At 44.5% G+C, this 18,467-nt stretch overlaps 1 protein-coding gene across 6 annotated transcripts in view; it reads right to left on the reverse strand.

The window, feature by feature from the left end:
- The window catches only part of CACNB4 (calcium voltage-gated channel auxiliary subunit beta 4), a 200,627-nt gene that overhangs the window by 86,654 nt on the left and 95,506 nt on the right, over nt 1-18,467 (reverse strand). For 3 of the 6 annotated variants that reach the window (XR_004647649.1, XM_034785405.1, XM_034785410.1), the window contains exon 2: nt 16,012-16,146. The exons of the other annotated variants lie outside the window; for them this stretch is intronic. Coding sequence is in view for 2 of the 3 variants with exons in the window: in XM_034785405.1 (XP_034641296.1) it covers nt 16,012-16,146 (135 nt within the window). In the remaining variant the exon portion in view is untranslated. The remainder of the gene's footprint in view (nt 1-16,011; nt 16,147-18,467) is intronic. 6 annotated transcript variants of the gene reach the window in all.

Genomic DNA, 18,467 nt, shown 5'->3' on the forward strand with positions numbered 1-18,467 from the left:
GTTCTGGGCTTAAAGGCCTTGCAGATCTTGTAGCGCTCTTTCTGGTGAGCCTCCCCCAGGCAACGGAGACACGAGGCGTGGGGGTCGCTCAATGGCATAGGCCTGCAGCATGTGGCACAAGCCTTGAAGCCTTGGGTGTGCGGCAAACCCCGCCGCCCAGGGCCGGTGCCGGGGCTGAACAAACAACCACGGCAGGAACTTTAAGTACCCTAATGAGCTGTTAACTACTGGCTCAACACTACTACAAACTAACTGATAACTGCTAGATAACACTAATGACTATTGCTAAGGGACACTCTCAGACGAGAGACAGAGTTGTTCCAACGCCACCACGGACGGTAAGAAGGAACTGGAGGGGTCGGGTCGGCAGGGATATATATACCCTGGAGCGGGGCGCCGCTCTGGCGGGAAGGAGGGGGCCCTGCCGGCCCGATGGGAGCCGCTAAGGGAAAAAGTTTCCGACGTCCGTGCACGCGGCGCACGCACACCTAATGTGTAATGGACGTGAACAATCACTCGAAGAAGAACCCTAGCGTTGGAGGAGGGGGCTTCAGGCTGGGAGGAGAGGGGGACAAGGGATTCAGATTGTGGGAGGGGGCTGAGGATTGAGGCAGGTGGTTGGAGTGCAGGAGGGGGTATGGGCTCTGGGCTGGGGGTGCAGGAGGGGGCTCTGGGTTTGGGGGGTGCTCAGGGCTGGGGCAGGGGGTTGGGGCTTGGGGTTGGGGTGTGGGCTTACCTCGGCCGGCTCCCTGTCAGCAGCGCAGTGGGGCTAAGGCAGGCTCCCTGCCTGCCCTGGCTCCGCACTGATCCCCAGAAGCGGCCAGCAGCTCCAGGTCCTAGGCGGGGGGGCGAGGAGGCTCCGCGCACTGCTCTCACCTACAGACACCGCCCCCCCCCCGGCTCCCATTGGCTGTGGTACCAAGCCAATGGCAGTGCTGAGCCAGTGCTTGGGGCAGGAGCAGTGAACGGAGCCTCCTGGCCCACCTCCTGCGTAAGAGCCGGACCTGCTGGCCGCTTCCAGGGCTCAGTGCGGAGCCAGGACCGGCAACCAGACACCTGGCAGCCCTATCTCTGTGGCTCAATACACAGAATGGTAGAGTCACCACTACAAGGTTACCCTCCTGGCCATCTCTTCTTTTGGTCACATTGTTTAGTATTAATGGACAGTTTTTTGTTTTTTTTACAAAAAGGAATCTGAATAGTCCCTTCTGCTTCCCTCATCAATAATCCAAAAAACTGGCTGGCAGGATTTTCTTCAGCCTTAAAAAAGGGGGGGGAGACGGGGGAGAAGTCCTCCTTTAGACTGAGACCAAGAGGACAATGTGAACACAGAAGGTTGAAATTCTCTAGGTTGTCTTAACTACAATAGAAAACTTTAATGACAATCTATACTAAATTATGTTCTGGGTACCATAATATTGATATTTTGTGGGTGCATATGTTTTTCCTAATCTGAACAGTTACATTAAAAAAAAAACTGACTCAAGAACAACCACCCAGAAAAAGATTTTCATTACTACAATTATTATTAATTATTTTTTCTAGATCATCATATTTACTGGAACCACAACCACACTAAGTAATGGGGAGGGGTTCAATCCACCTAGTCTAGAACTTGCTGAACTTTTTAACAACTTGACATAAAACGTTCACCAAATGTGTGCAGCGGTTGGGTGGCTTTCAGAATTATCCACTAGTTAGTAAAATATCACTGCAATCTCCTCCATTCCACTTTGAAACAAATGCAAAGAGTACCCTGAATTTTGTGAAGTGCCATACATCCCAGCTCTATACCAGGCCACTTACTTTCACTGAAAGCAAGTTCCAAATAGCACACACTTTTTGTAATCCTTCACTGAAGAAACCTGGTGGGCAGCCAATTCCATTTGTTACATAGAGGACTGTAACTTTCTGCAATGACAAGTTATATTTAGGCAGCAATGACTTCCAAGAGCTGTCTGCTCTGCTTTTGCCCACCTCCTGTGGGTTTTTCTAAAGGCCTCACCAAGGCACAGAAACCAAAAATCAAAACAGACTTACACCTTCTAGGTAATTAAAGGAAAATTACTTTGTTTAAGCCATTCACATTGTGTAGTGAAAGGTAAAGAGTTGTGACGTGCTGTTACTGTATTGTTGAAATGAATTTCATGCTGTTTAATTTCAGCCACGCAACCAACAGGCTTTTGGCAAACTTTTAGTATGTTGTGTGGAGAGGATACTGCATTTTTAATTGGCTGCCCTTTTCCTTCCCCCAGCAATCAACTCTCAGAGGCTTAGAAATACTTGTTAGAGTCTGACTATGTAGTAAGCATTTTGCCTTCTTCTCTTTAGATTTTTTCTTCTCTTTGTTGTGGGAATCTTTTTTTCCCCCGCAACTGCTATGATCTCTCTATTATGGGTCTTTCATTGAGGCCCAATCTGCAATCAGATATATATATATGTACTGCCCACTAAATTCAGTGGGAGTTTTTATTGCTGGAAGTGCCTAAGAGCCTTAGCCAGGTGGGGCCCCATTTTTCTATGCACTGTACAAACACACAATACTTGACTGTAAGCCCCTTGGGTCAGGGACCATTTTTGTTCTGTGTTTGCACTGCACCTAGCACAATGAGGTCCTAGGCATAAGAGTAATCCTCTTCTTCTTTTTATTGTGGACCGTCTTTGAAGACAACGGGAGCAATACAGCAACACCATGCATTCCTGTCCCTGGCCTGTTCCTCCATTAAGCCCATGGTCCTGCCCCTGCGTACAATGTCCTGCCATTTAGTCAATAGTCAGCCTCTAGGTTGGACTGACCTTGATTGTGTGCACATTATTTTCTTTGGCATCCTATCATCTGTTTGTCTTCTGCATCATCATAACCTTTTCAACTGTAGCTAATCCCATACTCTGGATTTTACATCCTACTCTCCTACCTTTCTCATTTGTCTTAAAATCATTCCACTTTAAGAATGCCATCTTTCAAAAAACAATTCTTATCTCTACCTTCTCCAGCCTTTTGATGTCTCTTTCACTTAATGCTGCTGCTTCCAGGCCACAGATTAATACTGTTAGTACGCTATCTTGCCATGGTAATACAAATAATAATAATAAATTATAGTCCCTGCCCCAATGAGCTTGCAATCTAAACAATTTACATGTTGAGAACAGAATTTAATAAAAAGTGTGTCTCAGGCACTAAAACTATTGATGTAATATTAGAGTGCCAATTTAAGATACTTATTATTGTAACCAATCCGTGACCATTTGCACTTCATGGTTGTCGCTGTACTTCACACATTGGCCAGTTGGAACTTCACAGTGACTAATACGAAAGAATTCAGAGCTTCCTACTGCAAAAGCACACACACACACCTTTCACCCACTCCATTAGCGGTGAAAAAAATCTCCATTAGCTGTTGGAGTATACAGCCTATGACACTTAGTTAAGCAGTCGTGATTCTATCCTACAGAGGGTACACAGACATAGTAATAATTTAATTGCCAAATGTATAACAAGATAGATAATTCTGTTTGGCTGAATTCAATAATACATGTTTATTGTTATTCTGATATTAGTGCCAATGTACAAGTCACAAATCCAAAGTAACTTCTGTTTTGAGAATTAATTATTATATTGTTCTCTTAATTAATTGGAAACAGTAAGTTGAACATAAAAACAATACCTGCTTCCCCTTCCCTCGAAAGCCATTCAAACAAATTTCTTTTACTGAAACCAGGGATAAGTGCAAACAAAATCTCAGGATCCAAACACCATTGAATTTTAGTGAAGTTCAGAGGCAGATCCTAACTCTCACCTATCTCACCAAAATCAAAGCCTCAGCTCTAATCACACTGATATCCTTGGTTTAGCTCTGCTCAAGATCTGAGCTTTGCAGAGTGTCTAACTGGAATACCTAATATCCCTAATCTGGTCCTAAATTCCAATACAACCTCTTGGTATGAATAGTTTCCTATGTCTTTGTCTCAAATATTCTCGGGTATTCTCAGTTTGCAGAAGATTATGTGAGGACATTCCAATTTCTCAAAATGCAACAAGGGCAGCTGATGGTAATTCAAAGGGTTCATAATCAGAAGCTGGAACCTCCTAAACTCATTCAAGGATATTAATGCATTTAAAGCTGTCTCTAGTATTATCTATCTCAGTACAGGACCTTAATGAAACGCATCTCTTCTATCACTCATCTGTCTCAAAAGGCGGCCATTTTAATGTATAGAAATTTACTCCAGAATCACTTAGGGATGGGGCGGGGTGGGGGCGGAAGAGTGCCTTTTCAATATATTCTATTTAAAACTGTAATCAAAACATACCAAGTTTAGTGATAATTAGAGTGATAAGTATAATTAACTTAAAGTAACATACATCAGTAAGTGGCAACAGATAAATTGGTAGCCCAGGGATTTTTAATGCAAATTAATTATCTCTTATGCTAAGTGAACTGGGAGCTATTGCAATCTTGACAAAAAAAATCAAAAAGATGATCATTTGTATTTATATATAATGAAACATACAAGGAAAAGGAAGCAGGGTTTGCATTCTCACATCCCTAAATGTAGGAGTCCTGATCCAGGCAGACAGGGACATATAATGAAAGAGTCACCAGTAAAGCAGCAACAAAATGTGCCCATGCAAATTGAAATTTGGCTGCACAAAACAGTTTGTAACATACACAACTGCCATTTTGAACACGCATTTGGGGGAGGATTCACCCACAAAATTTGCAAGTGCATCTATTTGCATGTGCTCATTTAAAAGACTGTCCAAGTCAGTCAGCAATACCTACGTCAATTAGGGTTGCCAACTTCCTAGTTGCACCAAACCAAACACCCTAGCCCCACCCCTTCCCCAAGGCCCTGCCCCACCCTTCTCTGAGGCCCCTCCCCCACTCACTACATTCCCCCTCCCTCAGTGGCTCATTGTCCCCCACCCTTACTCACTTTCACTGGACTGGGGCAGGGGTGCGGGAGGGGGTGAGGGCTCCAGCTGGGGGTGTGGGCTCTAGGGTGGGGCTGGGAATGAGGGGGTTAGGGTGCAGGAGGGGGCTCCAGGCTGGGGTGTGGGGCCGAGGGATTCAGAATGTGGGAGGGAGTTGCGTGTTGAGGCAGGGGGGTGGGAGAGGGTGAGGGCTCTGGACTTGGAGTGCTGGCTCTGAGCTGGGGCCAGGGATGAGGGGTTTGTGGTGCAGGAGGGGGCTCCAGGCTGGGGGGTGGAGGCCAAGGGATTTGGAGTGCGGGAGGAGGCTGAGGGTTGAGTCAGGGGGTTGGGTGCAGGCTCTGGGGTGGAGCCAAGGATGAGGAGTTCCGGGTATGGGAGGGAGCTCTGGGCTGGGGCAGAGATGTGGGAGGGGGTGAGGGCTCCCGGCTGGGGGTAAGGCTCTGGGATGGGGATGGGGATGGGGATGAAGTGTTTCGGTTGCAGGAGGGGGCTCCAGGCTGCGGGGTGGGGCTGAGGGATTTGGAGTGTGGGAGGGGGCTGCGGGTTGAGGCAGGGGGTTGGGTGCAGGAGGGATTAGGGCTCTGGGATGGGGCTGGAGGATGAGGGTGCAGGGGGGATGAGGGCTCTGGACTGGGGATGCGGGCACTGCAGTGGGGCCAGGGATGAAGGGTTTGGGGTGCAGGAGGGTGCTCCAGGTTTGAGGGGGGGCTCAGGGCTGGGGTGTGGGCTTACATCAGGTGGCTCCCGGTCAGCGGCGCAGTGGGTGGACTAAGACATGCTGCCTTCTGTCCTGGCACCGTGCTGCACATGCTCCAGAAACAGCCATCAGGTCTGGGTCCTAGGCGGGGGGGGCCAGGAGGCTCCACACGCCACTCTCGCTTGCAGGCACTGCCCCTCCCCCCGCTTCTGTTGGCCAGTTCCCAGCTAACGGGAGTGCGGAGCTGGTGCTCGGGGTAGGGGCAATGTGCGGAGCCCCGTTGCCTCCCCGCCTAGAAGCCAGACCTGCTGACCGCTTCTGGGGCACAGCGCGGTGCCAGCCAGGACAGGTAGGGACAAGTGTGCCTTAGCACCACAGCACTGCCAACCAGACTTTTAATGGCCCGGCCTGTGGTGCTGACCAGAGCCGCCAGAGTCCCTTTTCGACCAGCTGTTCCGGTTGAAAGCCGGACACCTGGTCACCCTAATGTCAATTCTGGAGTAAACCAAGCAAACATTCATTCTCCTTTCTCCCTGTCACAAAACTGCGATCAGTTCCATTCTAGGTTCTTACATGGGGTCCATCGCCATTGGACCTCCAAAATTATGTGGCAGATCCTTGGAATTGATTATTCTGCACCTGGAACAGCTTGACGGAGGGAAGGGGAAAGGAGAGCAGAAAGTGAAGATAGCAGGTGGGCACCAGTCCAGGCCTGAGGGACAACATAGAACAGCCAGAGGTCTTCCATATGTAGTGATTGACTGGCCATACCCTCTTTTCCCTGGCCATTACTCCTGGGCTAGATGCCAGAAGGGCATGGTGTAAGACAGTGGTGCGGAGCCGGCAGCCCATCAGGGTAATCCATGGGAGGGCCACAAGACAGTTTGTTTACACTGACTGTCCGCAGGCACGGCTGCCCGCAGCTCCCAGTGGTTGCAGTTTGCCATTCCTGGCCAATGGGAGCTGCGGGAAGCAGCAGCCAGCATGTCCATGTGGCCCGTGCCACTTCCTGCAGCTCATATTGGCCAGGAATGGCGAACTGTGGCCACTGGGAGCTGCAGGCGCCTGTGCAAATGTAAACAAACTGTCTGATGGGCCGCACGTTGCCCACCACTGGTGTAAGAACTGGCATGTGGCCTTATGCCACGTGAGAACCCCCCAGTTTTGGGGGATTCCCCAACCAGTCAGTTGAGCTAGCCTCCCAGCTGCTTTGCACTGCCAGAGTGATGCAGAGGAGCTGGAACAGGGCCAGGATCTGTCTCTATATAGGCTACACGTTGTAATATATAGTTCATGAAAGCTCCATCAGTTCACTAGTGAGGACCTATATTTATTTATTCATAAACATACAAGTTTATAAAAATAACAGACTAGACAACTTTATAAGAACTGAGTATTATTACTTATGCAAAGAAACTTCCTTTGACAGGAGCAAACCATGAAGAAAACTTGAAAGGAAAATATTTAAACTTTTAGTTTGGTCTAAAGTGTTTGTCATTATTTAGGAGGTTAAAAAAATAAGAGGGTAAATAAGTTAAAAAACACCATTGCATTGGAGTGTTCAGTTATCAATCTGCATGAAACGAAAACTGATGGAGAAGAAAAATGAAGAAAGATGCTACAAAAGTATGTTCGGGTTACATGGTGTCAAAAAATCCAAAGCAAAACTAAAAAGTGTTCCAAGACCAGTGACCAGAGTGACTAGAATCATGGAGAGCGGATTCCATACAGAAGTGTTGGAACTAGGGGCTGCTGCCACACCCCCTGGCTTGAAGTGGTTTCCATTATATACAGCCAAGGTCAATAAAAAGCAACAATTTTTTTTTAAATAAAAAACAACTGATTTCTTTATTGATTGATTGATTGATAAAATGCGTTTTGAGGACAAAACCTAAAGATAGTTTTAATTAAGATACATTATAGCTCAAAGATATCTCATCACGGAATAGGGATTACAAATTCTAATTCATAGTATGAGATAATATATTCATGTAATATTTAAGAAAAGTTTTGTAGATGAGTTCCAATTGTTCATGGATTAGGGACCCAATCTTATGGGATTCCAGGGGCTTCTGTATAGATTATTTAGGTTAATCTTTCTATCTACCCAATGGGACTCAGTGCTCAGTCTAGAAGATACCATCAGAGATGCTTAGTTTTGCAGTTCTCAACCTGTGTATTTGTGTCTCCAGAGATAACATGCTTGTTAACAGCAAAAACATTTATAAATAAATAAATAAATAAATAATATATAGAGGTGAGAAATAAGACCTCAACCCTATTGTCCCTCTGCAAATTTGTGTACACAGAGTCAATCCCTTACCTCTCTCTAAAAGTGCAAAGTTTCAAAAAGTTCAGTGAATAGAAGATTGTTGAGGGCGGAATAGATCTGGACAAGGAGAAGAAGTCTGGAGATAAATGTGAGAAGGGAGGGACAGGCAGAAGAAACGAAAGTGAAACTGTTTGAGCAGCATATTCCAGAAGTCTTGAGGTCTTTCTGAGTGTAGCCTTCACTGATTTGAGATCTACTATACCATTCTCTCACTAGAAGGGAAAATGGCAGCAGGCCATAAAAGAGACCCAGTCTGGAAATAAGAACCATTCAAGAAATATATGTTTGCTGATGATGTTTTATAGAAAGTCACACCAGTGAACTGGTGGAAGTCACTTAAGCACTTGGATTCAGAGACTGTTGAAATGATAATTTCACTTTTAACAGCAGTAGCTTCTTCTGCCAGTGTAGAATGAATATTTTCTTCCTTTGGACTAATTCATTCTAAATTGAGAAATCGTTTGGGACCTGAAAAAGCAGGAAAGCTTGTTTTTCTTTTCCAGATTATGAACAAATAGGAAAATGAAGATGACGACAACTGAGTTAGCTGCAGAAGCCAATATTTTAAGTTTCTCCTGTTGACCTGGCTGACATAGTCGATTTTTTTTTAATATTTCATTTAACTATTTTAGTTAAAAACAATTTTAACAAAAACAAACTTGATTTTAAAAAACTTGAATGTTTAACTAAATTCAAAAATTCATATGCTTGTTTTGTTAAAATATTATATGTTTGTTGAAGAAAAAAATCCAGAATACATAACGTTGTTGTTTTAGTTAAATAAAACAATTTAAATGTCTGTCTGGTGATGTCCTCCTCCTAATATTAATGATTAACCTGTTGAACTGGAGATAGTTCATCTCCCAATGACTTCATAAACATCTGCTTCAATTACCTTTGGTAAATGAAATAACAAAACAATCAATCATTTTCGGATATAGCTGTAAAACTAATCTGAAATGTTTTCAAAATAAATCACTTTAAAAATGTATAATGTGTACCTTCTAAAAATGAAACCGACATCTATCTCTGAGTTGTGAAGAATATGTATTAAGGTTATAACCACCAACAAGAATTCACTTTTACATAGAAATCCATGATTAAATCGAGTCTTCCTGACTAGTGATTTAAAGAGTAAGGAGTGTTTTTTAAGTAATAAACACATTTGGAGGTAAGCACATTGTAAAATTTGAGTAAATAAATAAATAGATAGCTATTCCATTCATACTCTTCCTGTCCACCTAAGAGATTCAGTTAGGCACCTGCTACCCTGTTAGACTACAAAGCACCGTTGGGCTGGAAACCTGTACCAGCAGAAGGAAGTATGAAAGCCAATTTTTCCTCTTGTGGAATGAGCTAAATGAAAAATTCAGTTTGTTGGAAGGATTCTCCCCCACCCCACCCCCCAGCAGTGAGCCTTTGTTTTTCCAATAACCTAGGAATTAGAGATCACATTGCAGTTAGCAGGGCCCCTGTTTATCACAAAGAGATATTATGTAATGACAAAATACAGAAATATACAGGATTCATATATGATAGTAGCATATGAACACTGGGCTGGTGAAAGCAGTATTTCATGGAGACTTCCAGGGCAATCTTGGGTTCATTTGTAAAAAGAGCATTTGAATTTATTTTAAAGTGAATTTACTGCTCATAGAAGGCACCACATTGACAACTCTCAAGAAATACGTCAAGTGTGTCAATTTTTCCCACAGTGTAACTACGGCTTCCTCACAATACTCTGCTGGTAAAGTCTGGAACTCAAACAGACTCATTAAATAAAATAGTTTACAGATTGGGAAACTGAGGCAAAGAATGTGACTTTCCCAAGGGTACGTCCAGACTACCTGCCGGATCGGCGGGTAGCCATCCATCTTTCGGGGATCGATATATCGCGTCTCGTCTAGACGCGATATACAGATCCCCAAATGTGCTCCCATCGACTCCGGAACTCCACCAGGGCAAGAGGCGGTAGCAAAGTCAACAGGGAAGCCGCGGCCGTCGATCCCGCGCCGTGAGGACGGGAGGTAAGTCGAAATAAGATATGTCGACTTCAGCTACGCTATTCCCGTAGCTGAAGTTGCGTATCTTACATTGACCCTCCCCCCCAGTGTAGACCAGGCCCAAGGCCACACAGAAAGACAGTGGCATAGCCAAGATTAGAAGTCAGGTCTCCTTTGGTCCCGACACCATATTTAAACCCCTAGATCACACCTCTTTCACATTTCTTTAATGGACCCAAATTCTCTCACCAGCTCCTTCAGAGCAAGATGTGATCACGTTGTAGAGATATGCTTATGAAAGACTGTGATTTGGAGATGTTTCAGAGTGGCAGCTGTGTTAGTCTGTATCCGCAAAAAGAACAGGAGTACTTGTGGCACCTTAGAGACTAACAAATTTATTAGAGCATAAGCTTTCGTGGGCTACAGCCCACTTCTTCGGATGCATATAGAGTGGAACATATATTGAAGAGATATATCTCTATATGCATCCGAAGAAGTGGGCTGTAGCCCACGAAAGCTTATGCTCTAATAAATTTGTTAGTCTCTAAGGTGCCACAAGTACTCCTGTTCTTTTTGTGATTTGGAGACACTCCCTCATAAGGGACTGTGTTGTGTGTGTGGGAATTTGGAGGTATGCCCTGGAGGCTGGGGTTGGGAACCCGGTATGGCTGTATGCAGCAGTTCACCAGAGATGCTCTCCAGTTTTTTTTCTTAAAATTTTTGGCCTCTCTCATTTACTAGTTTGTTATTTAATGAACCCCAAGATCATTACACACTTGAGTAACTTGCACAATCTCTGACTATATTTTCCATTTCTCCTCTGTGTGGTCACCTCAAGATTGAGTAATAGGATGAAAAAGCTTTACATTTCCCACCATATGTAGAAGGGTTGGTCCTCAGGAATAGAATTTGCAGCTAATCAATGTAGGTTCTCCATTAATCCACATTCTTATCAAAATGCCTTATGTCCCCTTATTACTGGAATGATGATGATTTTTATAAATATTAGAATCAATCAGGTTGATGAACATCTCAACAATCAATTGAATTCATAATTATTTGTGCCTGTATAATTTTGGACACACACACACACGGAGGGGAAAATAAAAACTCTTTTAAAAAAATAAAATAAAAATAAAAACTCAATTTAAAAAAAAAGTTTCCAATAATGTAGTTATGGGGCAACCAACGTGAGGCTTGATTTTCAGGTGTTCTGAGTTCCCATCTCAGGCAGATGAACCCTCAGTTTACCCAGCCTCTGGGATAAATTATTTTAATAGCATAAGAAAAAGGATTTTGATACAGTAGATACACATAGTAAAAACAACAAACATTGGCTAGGCAGCTGACTAGTAAATTAGGACCTGGTTTGTGCAAGTAACAGGGATCTTAACAGGTAGATTTTTATTCCTTGCTGAACCTTAGTAATTAATCATAGAAGATTAGGGTTGGAAGGGTCATCTAGTCCAACCTCCTGCTCAAAGCAGGACCAACCCCAACTAAATCATCCCAGCCAGGGCTTTGTCAAGCCGGGCCTTAAAAAGCTCTAAGGATGGAGATTCCATCACCTCCCTAGGTAACCCATTCCAGTGCTTCACCACTATCCTAGTGAAATATTTTTTCCTAATATCCAAACCTACACCTCCCCCACTGCAACTTGAGACCATTGCTCCTTGTTCTGTCATCTGATACCACTGAGAACAGCCGAGCTCCATCCTCTTTGGAACCCCCCCTTCAGGTAGTTGAAGGCTGCTATCAAATCCTTCCTCACTCTTCTCTTATGCAGACTAAATAAGCCCAGTTCCCTCAGCCTCTCCTCATAAGTCATGTGCCCCAGCCCCCTAATCATTTTCGTTGTCCTCCACTGGTCTCCCTCCAATTAAAAAATATTGTTGATCATGTCTGGATTAGTTGATATGCCCCAAATATTTAAATTAGTTTTACTGAGGAAGCAACAAAGTAGAAGTTTGTCAGCTGAGGCTCCATATAAATGTGGACTGTGGATCATAGTGAATGAGCAGCACCTCTCAGGAAGCACTGCTTGCGGGAGGGGGTGTGCGCAAAGGTTGTTTTAAGCCACTTTATCAACTCCTTAATTCTGAGTCAGGCTCCCAGTGCAAGTTAGAGAGGCCATATGCGCCACTCTACTACCTCAGAACAGCCCTTTCCTCCTGGGCATACCACTGTGCCAGGGCTATATGGTGGACAGGAGAACTATTCTGCCAGCCCTACACTGCTCAAGGTAGCCTCTTAATTCACACCAGGACTATTCCATGGAGATTGGTTCAGATGGATCAGGGCCACATGATCTGACAAATTCTTAAAGTGGACACATACGTTTGTTTAAATTTTGAAAATATTTAATGCAGGGGGTTGAGACACTGATTGTGTTCTTGCTTTTCAGAGGATACACTGAGCTAAAATTCTCCCTAGGACTTGGTGTACTTGCTTCCAGGGATTCGTTTGTTCCATTCTCTTGTGCTGTTTAATTCTATGCTGCACAAGGCCTGCTGGGTCCAATCCTGCTCCCACTAAAGTCATGCTTTGTTATTGATTTCAATGGGAGCATAATAGGACATAACTTAATGCCACGAGATTTCTGTGGTCTAAAATAATTCACTGAGAATCAGTACACTAGAGCAGCTGGCAGAGCATAGAGGTTGGTATTCAAATCAGTTCCCTTTAATGCAGGTTGTTTTCATGCTATGATCCTTTTTTTAAAAAAAGGTACATGCACAGTATGCCAGTTCAGGAACTCATTCCCTGGCCGTGTTTGCTGAGAGTTACAGTGCTGAACTCTCCTGAGGGAACATGCTTGTTTAGCTGCAGTAGCTAGTGGTGGAGATTCTACTCTCTGCAGCACAAAATCTGCAGCAGAATTAAATTACTAAAGAGTTTTCCCTCAGTCCATTTTGCAAACCCTCTTGTGTGCCATTAACTCCACGAGACGGATGCGGCGTTGCTGTATTTTATTGTTAAACTAGCATTTCTTCCTGAGCTCGGCATCTTGCTCCCCAGGTTGGCAGCAGGTGGGTACACTGCAGAGACAGCAAACGCAGCTTGCAGGAGGGGTGGACAGAGGAGGAAGAAGGCTCATGCTACTCTCAAAGAACCTCTGCCAACCAAACACAGCAGCAGAACTGATGAGCCCCACAGAGAGCGGTGGCCAGCTCTCCTCAGCCTAAAGGACAAGTTAGCACAGCTCTAAGTCTTTGATGATGCGAGATGGACAAGTGAAAAGCAGAGGAAACTTACCTCCCTCTAACCCTTATTTCTCTCCTCCTTACAGAAACATAAGCGAATCAGGGGGTTGGATTAGATGACCTCCTGAGGTCTCTTCCAACCCTAATCTTCTATGATTCTATATCTCAGTTAACACATGAATCAGAATGTATTTTTGAGTAATTCAAAATAAACAGTGAAGTGTATGTGGCGAATCCAGAGTGCCCCATGCACCCATACACATCTAGAGCATTCATGCAAACCCACACTGTCTAGAGCATGCATGTGTAACACCGACAGACCCTGGTCATGGGCAGGCGGGATCGAACCTGGGACCTCTGGAGCTTAGTGCATAATCCTCTACTGCAGGGGTTCTCAAACTGGGGGTCAGGACCCCTCAGAGGGTCACAAGGTTATTACATTGTCGGCCTCCACCCCAAACCCTGCTTTACCTCCAGCATTTATAATGGTGTTAAATATATTAAAAAGTGTTTTTAGTGTATGGGGGGGTGGGGTCGCACTCAGAGGCTTACTATGTGAAAGGGATCCCCAGGACAAAAGTCTGAGAACCCCTGCTCTACTGCATGAGCTAAAAGCCAACTGGCTGTTAACTACGGCTGTAGAGCAGACTCATTTAACTCTCTCTCAGTGGTCTCAGTGCCACTAGATGGGACAGAACACCACACCCCAAATGTGTGTGGGTTACACATGGTCCATCTGGAGTTTACCTCTTCTTGTTCCATTAAGAGTTTGCATATACCACTCTGCTTACCCTGAGAGTCCCAGATAGTTACATGCCTCTTTTTCAATGTATATATTTTCAGGTTTGGGACAGGGAATTGCAGAATAAATCCACTATCCATGTAATTACGACAAGGGTTCAAGCTCCCATTTAAGAAGCTCCTTTGTGTCATTCTCACCCCTGTATTGTTTGATCCCCAACTTTCTGGTTGTAATACAGCACACGCAACCCCATCTCCCTATTCTGAAGTGCCAATGGATGTGGGTTTTGGAGTGGTGGACGATACCTCTAAAAGTTGTACACTGAGCAGCATCACTTGTCCCAGTCACCTAAACTGCCTCAAAAGCTACCTGAGAGATCGGAGTTTTATGCAAACAAGTGACAAAATCCTCAGTCTCCAGAACCAGCGATGCCACCCAAAAAGCTGATCCATGGGGCACTGCTGGCGCAGACGGGTAAGCTTCTTCCTGTCCAACAGGAGACAAGATAATAGCAGCTGCTAAAAACAGACAGGGAAAGAACAGTATTCAATTTGTTCCTCCTGGCAGGCTTAACTCATTTGCAATAGAACTGGGTCTAGCTTGGAACAAGGCTCCACAGCAGCAGCACCTTTATAATTCAGAGCAACACAGGCAGAGCATCAGGAAAGAGAGGGACTTGCTCCAAAGGGGAAAAGATCAAAATGGAGAAGGAAAAATGGCCTGAAGGATCCCTGCAGACCACAGTGTGTTCCCATCCATCCACCCACCCACCCAACCAGGGGAACATGTCTGATGATTTCCTTCCTAAAAGAGATCTGATGAAGGTGTGTGGCACAGGAAAGCGAATTAATTCTCCCTCAGGTGCTGGGCACTAGCCTTTTGTGTGTGTGTGTGTGTGTAAAGAACGCTTTCTAGCCAATACAGCAATAAGTTGTGCCAGGATGCATTACAAACAGAAGGAAGAATTAATAGCTGGAATAAATGACTGGGATCCAGGACTTTTGGGGCTAGATTTTCACCTTGTGTAAATCATTGTAGGTGCATTGAAATATGAGGTCCATTTTTGGCTCCACCACTCCTTTCAGCTCTGACCTTAATTGTCAGAGTTATGGAGCGCATACAGTTTGGTTAACTTCAATCACAGTCACAAAGTCTCTGAAAAATCAGGCTGTAAGTGACTTTGGGCATACATCTCTGTGTCTCAGTTTTCTGCAGAATAGGGCTAATACACTACCATACCTCCCAGTGATGTGATCATTCATTCATTCATAGCAGTGCTTTGTTACTCTCAGGTAACTAGTGCTATAAGTGCAAATTGTTATTGTAAAATATAATGCACAACTCTAATGTGTACAACTGAAGATACCTATGGTAGATTCTCATCTCCCCCTCAAAACAGTGGACTATTTAACAGTGATATACTTGTTGCCTTAATATATTTGCTTTGGGAATAAATTTAAAATACACCACTACCTCGATATAACGCGACCTGATATAACACGAATTTGGATATAACGCGGTAAAGCAGTGCTCTGGGGGGGGGCGGGGCTGCGCACTCTGGTGGATCAAAGCAAGTTCAATATAATGCAGTTTCACCTATAATGCAGTCGGATTTTTTGGCTCCCGAGGACAGCGTTATATCGAGGTAGAGGTGTATTCCTATTTTGATGCAAAATATGGCTTGCTTTTCTTTTATAAAAAAATCCTTATTTATGCATGAAGTCATACAATAATCAGGCAACGTTATATTCCTCCACCTGTAACCTCTTCTAAATCCTGAATATGTAGTCTTCACTGGCCAGCTGCCACTTGCAAGTGTAGAACCAGCATATGCATTTTTTCTTGTGCAATAAAAAGCAATTGAAAGCATGTACAGCTTTGAAAGCGGTACCTGAACATTGTTACTTTGTTTAGCATGATAGAATTAGCTTTGTATGTATCATTTGTGATTAAGGGCTTTACAAATTAACAAGATATTCAAAGCCAACCCAGCAACCGCCTCCCAGTATCCCCAAAAGGGCAACATCCCCATCTCTGAGATGTTGGTGCCAGATCTTTTCCTTGGTAAAGTTTTCTCCATGCATTTCTGAAGCATTACCTGTTTCCTCCACAGGGCACTGGATGATGCTGGCTTGTCCACTAGTAGGATTTCGGGGCTTGTTTCCTCAGGGTCTGAGGAGCCCTTCATGGACTGCTCCACAAGGCAGCCTTTCAGCCTCACATCTTGGGCATTCTAGCAGAGAAAGACAAGTATACTGAGCATCTGCTCAGAATGAGTGAATCCCCCAGGCAGAAGAAGTACCTAGTGCAGTCATCCTTCAGGGGTATTAGTCCATTACAAGATGGACAGGGCTTGAAGCCCATAAGTTTTGAGTCCACCAGGTTAAGGAGCCCTATACAGTAGGATTTGACCAAGTAGAGTTTGGTCCAGGGTAGGATTAGTTCACAACTGTCAAAGATAACAAATCAGAAGTAGTTCTGAAGACTTTAGTAGATTCTGAAGAAGCTTAGCCTGACCTAAGAACTAGCAAGTCGGACACGCTTCAAGTTCTGTTTTGCTGCCACAGGCAGTAAGAGGGAACCAATAAAGAGTCACATCTGTCCCAACCATTATGCCCTTCTATGGGATCACAAGGGGCACATGATGCATGTGTAGCCTGACAGACACTGTTCAAAAACCTTCTGGTCTGGTGTGCAAGGCACATATGGCAAGTACAGTGGGATACACAGCTACGCATACTTGAAGAATCTGATCTTTGTGACACAATCAGTTCCACAGCAAATAACTGTGATGTCATGCACAGAGGATTGGAATCTAGTGGGAAGAGGCAATAGGAACAAGTGAGCTAAGCAACAAAGATGCTGTTTTCATGCAAATATCCTTGTATGAAACAACAAGGGAAAAGATATAGAAGAAATATATGCAGCATTGGCAGAACTGTCTCAAAATAGAATTGTTTGCAACTTTTTCATGAGGTGTTAGAGCTTTAAAATATGCACTTCACAATTTCAGTGCAGAGCCAGATGACAGGGAATATTTTTTCAGTGTCGCTGAGAAAATCACGTCCTAATCACATTCTTCATATATGTGAAGCAGCATGAACTTACACAACTGTAACTTACAGAGCTTTTGTACAGTTTGAGCTGTCCAGAGAAAAGGTCTCCACAACCCCCTTCTTTTTACATGAATTTTAATGCTTGCAAGAGCATATAGACTGACAGCCCTGAAGCCAAAAAGGGGATCTGTAGCCCATTACCATTCCCTGAGCTATTCATTTCCTGAAAAAGAACTTGAAGTGTATTCTGACAAAGCTGGCCTTAGGCCTATGCTGAGTGTGCAGCTGCAGAGAGCCCTGTGCTTTGGGTAGAAATACTCAGCCATTCTTCACTTCCTCCAAGTCTGTGAACTAGACAGGTGAAAGACTGGAGGATTCTTACCATATGGGTAAGCATCTCAGTCAGAACCAAAGGCAATGCATGAGTGAAAAGGTGGGGAAGGAGGAGGAGTAGCCCAGAGTGGTCAGAAATGATACCCAGGCAGACTGAGTCCAAAAGAAAAAAAATACACTCTTGCTTCAAGAGGCCTTCCCCAAAGCCTGAGCTGCAGGAAGGGGCTAGCCATATGGAAGAGGCATTGCTCCAGAGCTCAGCACAGAGGAAGCTGGGCCCCAAGAATATCACTTCAAGTGGCGATGATGGGGCCAAAGTAAATCTTGATAGGGGAAGAATGAGGTAGGAACTTGAATCCAGAGAAGGAAGAGTTGGGATGCAGGAGCCAAAGGCCAGAATGGGGAGGCTGGAAAGCCAGTCAGAGGGTGGCTAGGAGAAAGGTCACACTGGTCTAGCTGTATTTGGTGGGAGGAAGGGCATATCAAATGGGAAATCCCTGTGACAGGCATCCAAACCAAACCCCCACGCTGTCCAAATACTCCTTCACAGACAAATGCTCCTCATGGCTTCTCTTCCCAGCTGAGGAAACCCTGCCTGATCCCCAGCAGCAAAGGGCCTTGCATCCTGCAAAACCTGTGACTACCTTTGCTTTCTGAACAGGACCTAGACATGGGAAATGATGTCACTGTCACACATGCTGCAACTGGAGGCAGTGGAGAAGAAGAAAAGAAAGTCCAGCGTCAGCAAGTGTTTGTGAAGTGCTTGCTAAAGAGTTCAAGACTGAATGAGAGCTGTTCCCTTCTCCAGTCTGAGGTGCTCACTGAACAGACATAGTCAGCCCAGTGTAGTCCTGTGTTAGGGTCTCTTAGGCAGTGATGATACAACTCAGCTCTCTGACAACCTGAGCTCATCAGAACACATGTCACCTGATGTGCAGAAGTTTGTAGAGCACTGTGGCTAAATCTAAGGAAAGGGAGTTCATTCTTCTGTGATACTTCCTTTAATTTATTCATTAAGTGAAAGTTAGAAAAAGCTCCCTCTAGGCCGGGCCATAAAACAGTTTTATATATATGTGGTCATTAGGGTTACCATATTTAAAAAATAAAAAAAGAGGACACTCCACTGGGCCCTGGGCCCGCCCCTTTCCCCCCCCCCCCCCCCCCC

The sequence above is a fragment of the Trachemys scripta genome, chromosome 11 (assembly GCF_013100865.1).
Source record: "Trachemys scripta elegans isolate TJP31775 chromosome 11, CAS_Tse_1.0, whole genome shotgun sequence".
NCBI lineage: Eukaryota > Metazoa > Chordata > Testudines > Emydidae > Trachemys > Trachemys scripta.